The sequence below is a fragment of the Anopheles nili genome, chromosome 3, assembly GCF_943737925.1.
Source record: "Anopheles nili chromosome 3, idAnoNiliSN_F5_01, whole genome shotgun sequence".
NCBI classification, from domain to species: domain Eukaryota; kingdom Metazoa; phylum Arthropoda; class Insecta; order Diptera; family Culicidae; genus Anopheles; species Anopheles nili.
This window is the reverse complement of record NC_071292.1, coordinates 64592883-64603979: the sequence shown is the minus strand read 5'-3', so window position 1 is coordinate 64603979 and position 11097 is coordinate 64592883. Positions and strand designations below refer to the sequence as shown.

Below are 11097 nucleotides of genomic sequence, written 5' to 3'. Positions count from 1 at the left end.
CGTTTTCGAAACATTTGCGCGAGTAGCGAATTCCTGTGCACAACCCGAAGGTGATCCTCACCGGGGTGTCAATCGAACGTTAGTGTGAAGGAACATCGTAGCATCGTTTCGACGTGCAAAAGGTAATCAAAATGTGGTCCAGATTTGTGGACACCGTTGTGGAAGCCTGACACGGCCACGCCACCGTCGCCTTCCGCGTGCACTTTGCCAGTGCAGCAAAAAGGTGTCCTTTAGCAGGACGAGCGATCGCGACCCTTGATCGTGAGCCCGTGAAACTACAAAATCGTTCGCGTTTGGTACGGCCCGACGGCACCGTCCGGCTTGATGAGAACGCATCCGGTTCTGGTGAAACCGAGGAACGCCAGCAGCAGCGGCCCCCCGAACGCCAGCCCGCTAGCAACACTTATGCATTTTGTTCGGAAAAACGCATCCACCGAAAGCGCCATCCACTGTCTCCGCTATCTGCCGAAGGATCCCCGGCTCAGACCGACGGGACAACCCGATCCTCGTGGGAAAACGCTCACATCCCACCGCACCACCACCACCACCACCGCCAGCAGCAGCGTTTGTGGTCGTAACGGTACGTGCACCACGAACACTAGCGCCACCGTTGTTCGTTTCCGTCGTCGGCGTCGTCGTTGTCGTCTTTGTTGTTGCGCTGTCCGTGCCAACGGCGGCAAGTACATCCGTAGTAACATCCGTTCTATCGTCGACGACGCCACCAGCTCGCCGTTTTGGTCGTTTTCGATCACGCAACGCAGCGAAAGCGTCCACAACGCCGTCTCTGGTGACACCTGCAGCGTGTAGTAAGCGTTCTAGCCTCAAGGATCACGTACGTTTCAAACACACACACGCACGCACGCAGCAAACGTCACTTAGTGACTCTCGTGTTCGCGGCTTTTAGTGCACTTTTCGAGCAGTATATTTGCGCCGTACCTGCAGCGATCATCGTTTCGAGCACCTCGCAGGAGGTTGCATGTGGAAAGTTTGCCAGCTGGGAAAGCGTCAACGTTTGCGTTTCACCGGGACCGGCGCGACCCGGGTGTCACCGCGTGAAAATGGTGCTCGAAATTCGTGTCACCAACCCTTCGGAGAAGTCGATCACACCGGAACGAGCGAAACCGTTCTGTGAGGAGCAGGAAGATCGCCAGAATAACAACAACGGTCTGGAACATAGCCCACGTAATGGATCGTCCCCGGGAGGACGAACTCCCGGGCGGACCATAGGACGAGATGAGCTTGAAGCGATCAAGACCAACCTGCTCAACACGAACGAGGTGACGTTCTGCACCGTGCTTGATTCTGATCTCGGTCCAGCACCCGATTCACCCGGATCGTGGCGTGGAAATTACGAGAAGAACCTGAGCATGACCCAACTGAAGGTGCCTGGTGGTGGTGGTGGTGGTGCTGGAGGTCGAATCCGCTTGAATTCGGAGATGTCGGAAGCGGACTCGATCCTGTCGTCGTATCACGAGCCCGAAAAAAAGAAACCACCCAAAATCCCGGACGGTGGCTATGGATGGGTGATCGTGTTCTCTTCGTTCATGATCTCGCTCATCATGGACGGTGTGTCCTTTTCCTTCGGGTTGATCTACACCGAGCTGTTGGATTACTTTGGTGAGTCGAAATCGAAGACTGCCTGGATCGGGTCCTTATTCATTGCCGTGCCGCTGCTGGCTGGACCGATCATGTCGAATCTTGTGGATCGGTACGGTTGCCGTAAGATGACCATGCTCGGTGGATTTATCAGCGGGATCGGTTTCGTGTTGGCATCCTTCTGCCAGTCGGTCGAGCAGCTGTACTTCACGTTCGGCATCCTGTCCGGTGTAGGGCTCGGGTTTGGGTACGTGACCGTGGTCGTTTGTGTGGCTTTTTGGTTCGACAAACGGCGCACGTTTGCGACTGGTATCGGAGCGTCGGGAACCGGAATCGGCACGTTCGTGTATGCGCCCCTGTGCCAGTGGTTGATCAACAACTTCGGGTGGCGAGGTGCTACCCTCATCTTGGCCGGAACGCTTTTCAACATGGTGGCGATGGGAGCGCTGATGCGTGATCCCGAGTGGATGATCGAGGAGAGCAAGCTCGAGAGCCGAGCCCAGAGTATCCAGACGTTCTCGAACTCGAGCGTGTATTTGGACGAGATCAAGAAGCTCATTGAGACGGGCATCCCGAAAGAGCACGTGCTCGATACGCTCGTCACGAACGTTAACACCGAGGCTAACCAGGTTATCCCACCGGAAGATCCTGCCATCACGAAAAAGTATCAGAGTGAGGTGGCTCTGCCGACGTTCTTCACCGAGCAAGAGCAACAGGGGAGCGTGGTGGCTCCTATCCACGAAAATCTGCACACGAGCAATCGCTCGTTACGGCAAAACGTGCTCACGAAGGAAGCGTTCAAGCGCAGCGGACGGTTAGCTCACGCGAAAGCCCGGTTAGCCAGTACCGAAACGCTTAATTCGTACGAGAAATTCACCGACGAAGAGGACGTTGAAGATGAAGACGACGACGCTAATCGATTGCACGTGGATGGTGTCAGTTTGGGTATTCATGCCTCGTTGAAAACGCTCAGTGTGGCCTCGCTCGATGATGGGTATTTAAGTGTACAGCGACAGCAGGAGTTACACGAGAAGGGCGGTGGTAGCACGTGGTCACTGGATGAAGTGGCACTGGCAGGATCTTTGGTCGTTCCTACTCCACATGGTGACTCCACGAGTGGTGGCGGTGGTGATGTGAGTCGGGCTGAGAAAACACGCAGTTTCCGGGGTAATTCGCTAGATGTTGTGTACGAAAACGAGATCTTCAATCCGAATGTTGACACCAGCGTGACGTTGGTGGTGCCGAAGCAGAGAAAATTGCAGCATCAGCAGCGCTCGGCAGCACCGCGTGGTGGTGGACTGAAGAAGCAACAGCATCTCGGGCGGCAGCATTCGATGCGGTACTCAAACTTCTACAAGGACATGCGGCTGCACAGGAACTCGATCCATTACCGGGGTGCGCTGCTCAACACACACCGTTACCGGTTGAAGGCGTCTTCTTGTCCAAACATCTACCGCAACTCGATGACCACAATCGCTAAAGAGCATGACGAGGTGAGTTTTTTTTCGGGCGATATTGAACCAACACGTTTCCGTTGAGGCGTTACGATGAGGTTCGTTAGCTGATGACAATAACGCAAAACTCGATAACTGGGCGCCTCCATCAACACAAAACACGTGCCATGCAAACGAGCACGTGCTTTCATAAACAACCATGCGCCTCCATTGAATGTTCGAATATGCCTTGACAGTATGGACAGACGTGACAACCATTACTAATTAAAATGTTTTAACATTTTTTTCTTTCTCTCTCTCTTGCTCTCTCTCTCTCTCGCGCGCTTTCCCTCTTCTATTTCATGCAGCCATGGTACGGCAGTTTTATCGATACGCTGAAGTCAATTTTCGACTTTTCGCTCTTCTTCGAATTCCACTTTGGCATGCTTTCAGTTTCGACGCTGCTTCTCTTTGTTTGGTAAGTGAACATCCCGCGATTGGCAGCTTTCTGTTTCCATAAATATTGATCTTCCGTGTTCTTCCGTGTGCAGGTACATTATTCCCTATTTCTACATCCCCGGGTACATCATAAAGTACGGCTTTAATGAGCAGGACGGAGCGAACCTGATCTCCGTAATCGGTATCACTAACACGATCGGTATGGTCGGTCTCGGGTGGCTCGGCGATCAACCCTGGGTAGACGTAAGCAAAACGTACGCCGTGTGCTTGTCACGTGAGTAGTTCATCTTTTTATCCTTGTCAGTTGGTGCATTGTTGAAGGCTAAATTTTATGACTCTGTGTTCTACAGTGTGCGGTGCATCGATCTTCGTCATGCCGTGGGTCATCTCGAGCTACGTCGCGATGGTAATCCTGTGTATCATCTTCGGTTTCACGTTCGCCAGTACGTTCTCGTTCACTCCCATCATCATGGTGCGACTGGTGAGCTTGGACGACTTCACCGTGGCGTATGGACTGGTGCTGTTGGTGCAAGGCATCGGCAGTTTGATCGGGCCACCGATCGCTGGCTTTCTGTACGACGTGACCGAACGATGGGATGATTCGTTCTACGCGGCTGGCTTTTTTATCTTTCTCTCGGGGGTTTGCGCATGGGCAATCGGTCCACTAGAGCATAGCTCGGACAACGATGACCAGGAGAAGGAAAGCGAAGCCCTCAGCTCGACGGCCACGGCTTGAACAGGCGATCGGGCGTGAAGACGGCAGGGCTGTGCAACTGTGGTGCCTTTTGTACTTATGCAATGCGTGTGTTCGTTCTAGGAGTAACTAGCGTAAATTAGGATTTTTTTCGTTTCTTTACACGAACAGTAGGACATATACATCGGGTTTTCTTTTACACATGGTTGCCGGAATTTTCACCAAAAACCTTTACTGCTAAAAAGCTACCTCAAACACTTTCATTTCGTCACATTTGGCTCACTGTTTGACTGTGTCAAAAAACACATCTATTCTTGGTAGCATCATCACATAGACGGTTTGTAATGCGATTTTTGTAAGCTTGGAAACAATACAATCAATGCTATTAAACTACAGCAACCATAGCCACGTTAGCCAACGAATACAATTAACGTCAATCTATTGCCTTATGACGAGGAAAATTTTCTAGTTAGTGAAGTGCTCATTAGAGCTAGTAAATAGAACCATTAATTGAGGTGTGGCCCTCTAAAGCCCTCGTGTTCTTATCGATAGAAAAGGGAAATAGCCTTTTTAGAGTGGACAACGTAGGTTCTATCGTAGAGCAGATAAAATTAAACTTGCTTACTTGCATTGTGCACGGATATCTTAGATAAAGAGAATAGTTTATTTTACACCTGCCGGCGACACAGAAGGAATAGGTCGCGCGTGTAAACCCGAGCAGGGCATATATATCTATATTTTGAGCACCATCATACCCCATCTTCGTGGGACCATCGTTCATTAGGCTGTATTGGAATTAGCATGGTAAAAAAAGTTAGCAAATCAAACGCAGGTTTTTGAGTTTAGTTTATGTGTTAAGTTTTAGTATGGAGTAGGAAAGTGACTTAAAAACAGGGTCCTTGTGATGTAAGTAGCGATAGAACGAATAATTTCCCTCTCTCTAGTATGATTGAAGCGTTAAGAATAGATAAATCTTTTAGTTTGAATAAGCACTTGAATAGTTAACAAATTGGCACGACCGTTTTCACGTACTTACATGTGAAATGTGTGTTGTTGGAATAAAACTCCGTTCAATCTCGTTCCATCGGCGACGTCGTTGTTCTTTTCTCTCTTCCAATGGTGTGTTCTTTCGGCGAAGAAAGTATCCCACACCGAAGAATAGCTGAAAGACGCGGGTTCATAATTTCAGTTCCTTTGCCTTGTTACTTTATTTATGTACTTTTATCTATGCCCCATGTAGCAGGAGCTCCCCGTTTTCCGAGAAGTTATCCCACAGTTCACACCCATTGGTTGCAATCTGCTGATGTCGCATCATCTGCGATTGTGTATGTGCCAATTTGCAGAAGACATTGTTTTCCTTTTCTCATTAATACTCCGCTCGTACGTCTTTTTGTTCCAGTGGTTTGTATTTAATAATGCTTGGTTTTTAATCTTAAATTCTCCCTCGACCGTTGCTCTTATCAGCTCGGTTGATTTTCATTAAACGCCAGTAAGCAATTAAAGAATGGGAATAAGGATATATATCTACGCATGTGCATGCGAACAATGCATGAGATTAGGACCACCGGTACACCAGTTCTTTTAGTTTGGAATATAAATTAATTTTGCTAACTTAATTGTCCTGGCCGTCCACAATGGACGTATAAGAATGATAGGCTTGGCTAGCTGGGCGAAGGAAGAATAGTGGGACTCGGAAGTGGCCGTACGGCGCAACGTAACGTCTAATTAATGGTGCACCGGTCGTAAATGTAAGGTAAGTAGTGCATGGTATGAATGGCAAGTGCCAGTCAATAGCTATAATTGGATTTCTTCTAAGAAACAGTTTTTCGTGAAAATCCTCAGGGAGCGCGATAGCAGGAAAAGGAAAGACTGACTATAAAGGGAACTATTAACGTACTAGGTATTGTATGTATATTTCATAACGTTTGTATTTCGTGACGTTTTATGTATCCAACTAAACGGACGATTCCTTTGCGATGGGAAAGCTAAGACTCGAACGATTTGAAGCCTACACGCCTGCGTGGGGGTGCGTCAGGATTTTGGCAAAAAAGTAGCAAATAAAACCGAATCCTCCAGATGCTGTCAGTGTGACCTATGGCCGAGATGTACGTATTCTAGTGGAACTCGAGAAGGTTAAGCGCAATACGCAAAATTAGTGCAAAATGCGCGCCATGAGCTGAATGCAGCGCAAGCATGTATGATGAGATACTACTATTTCTGCGAGCGTTTTGATCGAAATGTGTGCATGTGTGAGAGAGTGTGTGCTTGGGGGCGATATAATTCCCTTTCCTTTAGATGATCGTTAGATTAGGGATCGCCCTCGCAAGCAACGGTAGCCGCAAAGAGTAAAAATATTTGCGTTATCACTTTACAGCCGCCATCCATCCAGTGACCTTGTGTACCCGTGTACCGTCCCATGGTGCTCCTTACAGTCCGAGACCTTACTCATGCCCATTACAACGATAAATTCGCTCGCTCAGAGCCCACCATCTCCCCGCTCCTTCAGGATGAAGTGCCCTAACGGTGCTCCTGTCCGCTCTCAAAAAGGACACTCCTCCCAGCAGCTGGTTTTTGTATTATGTGTGTTTCAGTTATGCATTGAGGGGGTTTTGTTTGTCTTTCGTTTTCGTTTTTATTTTTGCCTTTTTCGTCTCCATTAATTTTTGCTGCTTCTGTTAGTTAACTGTTCACACATACACTTACACACATATCCCCATCACAAGATTGGAATTGGTTTGGTTTAGTTTAGATTTAGGTTGTTTTTGCTATGCTTTCCTGCTCTCATTCCAGTACGCGTCGCTTATGTTTCCCTTCTGGCGGAGTCCAAGATAGTTTTAGGTGTTGTTTGCCCGCCATGAATCTCCAACGTGGATGATTTTAAACATATGAATCTTAAACATGAACCCACATCACCCTCGCCCTCTCTTTCCTGCGTTACGTGTAGCGTTTATTGTTATATTATGATTTGACTTATTTTTCCCCATTCCTAGCAGACGTATTAGAAGGGAAAATGCAGCCCCAACCGTGTAACATGTGCCTCGACCGAACACCGTTCTCTTGCGTAACCGGCAGGACTTCTTCGTTCCTTGCGACATGGTCCACCGGTTGTTGCTGCTTCGCTGCTGTTGCTACTGTTCGGGAAGAGGGAAATTGAGAATGCACCACACGTTGCACGATGCCAGCTGGTCGCGAGCGGGGAGGAAGGGGGACGCGCCCGGTAGTACTCTAAAATTCGCATCACAACTTCCCACTTTTGCTGTTAGACCAAGTTACTTAATTTCATCCCAGCTCCGGCCTAACGGTGGACCGTCGTCGGGTACGGCATTGCACATCATGATCGTCGGTGGCTGGCGGCACGACGCTTAGCAGCAGCCACTGCTCGCTGGTCCGCCTGGGCTGTTGCCACTGCCCAGGGACGGATTCGTCGGGGAGTGTTGCTGACCGATCTTGATGCCGTTGGCCTGCCACCGGCCGGACAGACACCGAGAGGGAAAGATACCACGAATTAGGATCGGCGCACACATTTGCCGAAAACCCACACACACATACCTCATTGTTGATATCGAAGACGCCCTCTTGAATTTTCTCGTAAATTTCCTTCGCCGTGTTGATGAAGGCTTCCTCCACGTTGGCCGCGGTACGGGCGGACGTTTCCATAAACACTAGGCCGTGCTCGCGGGCGAACGCTTCCCCTTCTTCCTTCTTTACTTCGCGGCGCGAATCGAGATCACTGTACAGGGCAAGGAGAGGGAGAGTTTATCGTGCAATTGCTTCACCCATCGTATCGGGTTAGTACGCACCTCTTGTTTCCGATCAGCATGATGACCATATTCGAGTTGGAGTGTTGCCTAGCATCCTCCAGCCAGGTGGTTAGGTGGTTGAACGTCTCGCGGCGTGTAATGTCGTACACGAGCAGAGCCCCGGCCGCCCCACGGTAGTACGAACGCGTGATGGACCGGAACGCTTCCTGCCCAGCCGTATCCCAGATTTGTAGCTTAATCTGCTTGCCATCGATGGTGATCATGCGAGCACCGAACTCGACACCGATCGTGAGGTCGTGCACCGGTTGGAAGCGTTTGTCGGTGAACTGTAACAGCAGACAGGATTTGCCCACACCTGCAATGGGTAGAATTTCGCAAAATCGCTGTGAGACGCGCACGGAGCAATATCAAACGCCAACCGCACTTATCTAATCGCGTGTCAAAAGGTCATATATTACACTTTCGAGCAGGCACACTTTCGGTCAGTTATCAAGGTTTGGGAAAGATAATTGCCTCGGGAAAAGACGCGATGGAAATGTTCACGCGCTCTCTGCTGGTGTAATGAATGTTTATGTGATTTTAAATGAAACTGATCAACATAAAACACGGTAACAAAAGCTGATAAATGGATACATAAATAATGAATTTACGTAACGAACAAAAATGATGCTAAAGAGCATTCAAAATAAATAAAAAAAATAAATATAGACTCATTTATTTTATTGGCAAACATCGTGTAAATGATAAAACAGATGATTCACCGTTTCTCTTTTCGAATAACAGTTCTTATCCCCCCGTAGTGGATCATCATAAACCCAACCCACCCCCATGCAAAATGCAATTGCATTTCCAGTGCATCACGCCAACAACGGTGCACCCCCTGCCGCCTGCGCTGCATGATTCATGCTTCCGGCCAACATAAACAAACTACTTCAAGCCATTGAACATAGTTTCGCTTCTCCCTGTTTCTCTCTCCATTGCGCCCGCAGTGCGGTTACTGCTCATTTTTACTTTCTTTTGGCCTCCTCGTGCCGATTCGATATAGTTAGCATAATTTCCCGTTTCCGACGAGACTGAAAGCTCCTGACGATCGGCCCGAGAAGGCGTGTTATCGTATTGTTGCCCGCCCGCAAGCATTCCATATTGCGCATCAAAGCCCCAGGCCATGCTGCAAGATGCGAACTTTCGTAACGGCGGTGTAAAAACCACCTGCACAGCCAGTCGTACCTTCCGTTGGCGTTTATTGCAGAAAAGAAGTGAGGGAGAAAAAAACACTCGTGAGGTTGTTGGGCATTTTTCCTGCCTGCCTGCCATTTCCTTCGCTGACTGGCCGGCCACTTGGAAGCAATTTGCGAACAAGGTCCGCGCAAGGCGCACCTTATGTACGTGTCCCCATCCGCGCATGGGGTGTTCGTGCGGCCAATTTGTGAAACCACAGTAGTGACCTAGACAGTGAGTCAAAGCAACCACCCCGTATGAACAAAGAGCACTTGCGGAAGCCTCACTCGCTGTGCCGTGATGTCCGTCTGACCCCATTAAGGGACGCGCATTAGATTACTCTTTTCCAATGTATAAAAATTGTTCAGTTCTGTTTCTTGATGGGTGTGTATGTGTGTGGCTTGCAATAGAACCTCCGTCCAATAATGCATCATGAGTGCATCGTAGGAACAGGCAAATTCATCTGGTTTGTAAAAAAAATATCTCCCATATGGTGATACACCACGGCACCGTAGCCCAACGAGCTGGTCCTGCTATGCCATCGGTACCGCTCAATTCCTGCCATGTTTTACGCTGCGCCGCCTGACGAGAGCTTCGGAGGAGGGAGGCATTTGATGACGAAAAATTATCGATTTTATTCACCACCGCTGTCGTGCTTGTCGGCGTTGTCCCGGTCGGCTGGCTGGGGGAGGTTTTTACACCATTTCTAATTCTTCCCTTGACGCATTCCCATCCGAGATGCGGGTATTTGTGGGAAAGGATAACTAAATCGTCCTCTTCAGCTTATCCTCACGTCCATATTGCTGGTGTTGTGCTTTCTTTGCCTTGTTTCATGACGAAAGCTGCTCTAGCTGTGTGTGGGTTTATACGACCGCCTACGCAACGCAAATTAAATCACACCCAAAAAAACCCTCTGGCCCTTCGAAACGCGGTGTAATCAGATCCGTATCCGTATGGTTCCGAATATTGCGGAAACCCATGCGAGGTGGTAAATTTGAGGCGTAAATAAACTTGTTCTACTATTTTTTGCCTATTGCGATCTTGAGCCAATTTACCTGTGTCTCCTATGATGATGTATTTGAACAAGTATGCGTACGACATATTTGCGGTTTGTTACGCTGCTGCAGGGTGTGATGCTGTTGACGCACTTTTTCCTCACTTGCCTACGTGAAGCGGAATTACGTGAATTGTACAAAATCCGTTATCACAGTGCACACACTTTCGCACGATGCGATGATTTTCACGCACAGAAGCACTGTTATGGCCAGGGGTTTCACTGCGTACTAGGGATGGTCCTCGATGCACGAATATCACTTTTTCGTGGCGCAATCTCTCGATTTCAACTGTTTGGTGCGGGCAGAAGTAGGTTCACGATAGGGGTAGCCCGCGGTACACACTTTATTTCACACGACGATGTTTATCTCTTTGTTAAAACCTGGTTGAACGGGAAAATATGATCAATTGGGAAAAAGTCAAAGTATTACAGAAAGAAAGGCTGGGTTAGGTGCATGCTTTTGACAACTGACGTATGTAAACTAGAAACACATTTGACAGTTTTGTGCGAAAAGGTCGTTTATAATCATTTGGTACTTACATTTTGAGGGCATTTAAATCAAATTTGAATGATTCTAGCTCTAAATATATAAGCAAATAAATTATCAAACTACAAAAAAAATATTTGAAGAAATGTCTCATCCGTTGGGTAGTAGTAGTTTATAACATGCTTGCACATTGGAGCTCAGATTATTTCATTCGATTTTAAAGATTAGCTACGTTTTGCATATCGATGTTTATTTTATTGATTTTATGTGATTATAAATGCTTATATTGGAACCAAAACATCATCCAGTGCATTAGAAGCTATTTGTTTTGATTTCAAACGATCTGAATGACAATTTCGCTTGCATATGCACCTAGCGGGGGCCAGGCCAAAACA

The 11097-nt window shown here is 48.1% G+C and overlaps 2 protein-coding genes across 2 annotated transcripts; one reads left to right on the top strand and one right to left on the bottom strand.

The window, feature by feature from the left end:
• The first annotated feature begins 1058 nt into the window (after positions 1–1058).
• LOC128725737 (monocarboxylate transporter 9) lies at positions 1059–4224 on the top strand. Its single transcript, XM_053819503.1, has 4 exons — positions 1059–3089; positions 3398–3507; positions 3581–3762; positions 3839–4224. Exons 1-4 carry the CDS (start codon positions 1059–1061, stop codon positions 4222–4224), a joined length of 2709 nt encoding a protein of 902 aa, XP_053675478.1.
• Positions 4225–5359: 1135 nt separating this feature from the next.
• LOC128725740 (ras-related protein Rab-2A) lies at positions 5360–10551 on the bottom strand. Its single transcript, XM_053819505.1, has 4 exons — positions 10217–10551; positions 7983–8298; positions 7732–7912; positions 5360–7643 (listed from the first exon to the last, which is right to left on the bottom strand). The coding sequence occupies exons 1-4, from the start codon at positions 10260–10262 to the stop codon at positions 7545–7547; spliced, it is 642 nt and encodes a 213-aa protein (XP_053675480.1). The 5' UTR covers positions 10263–10551; the 3' UTR covers positions 5360–7544.
• Positions 10552–11097: the final 546 nt, after the last annotated feature.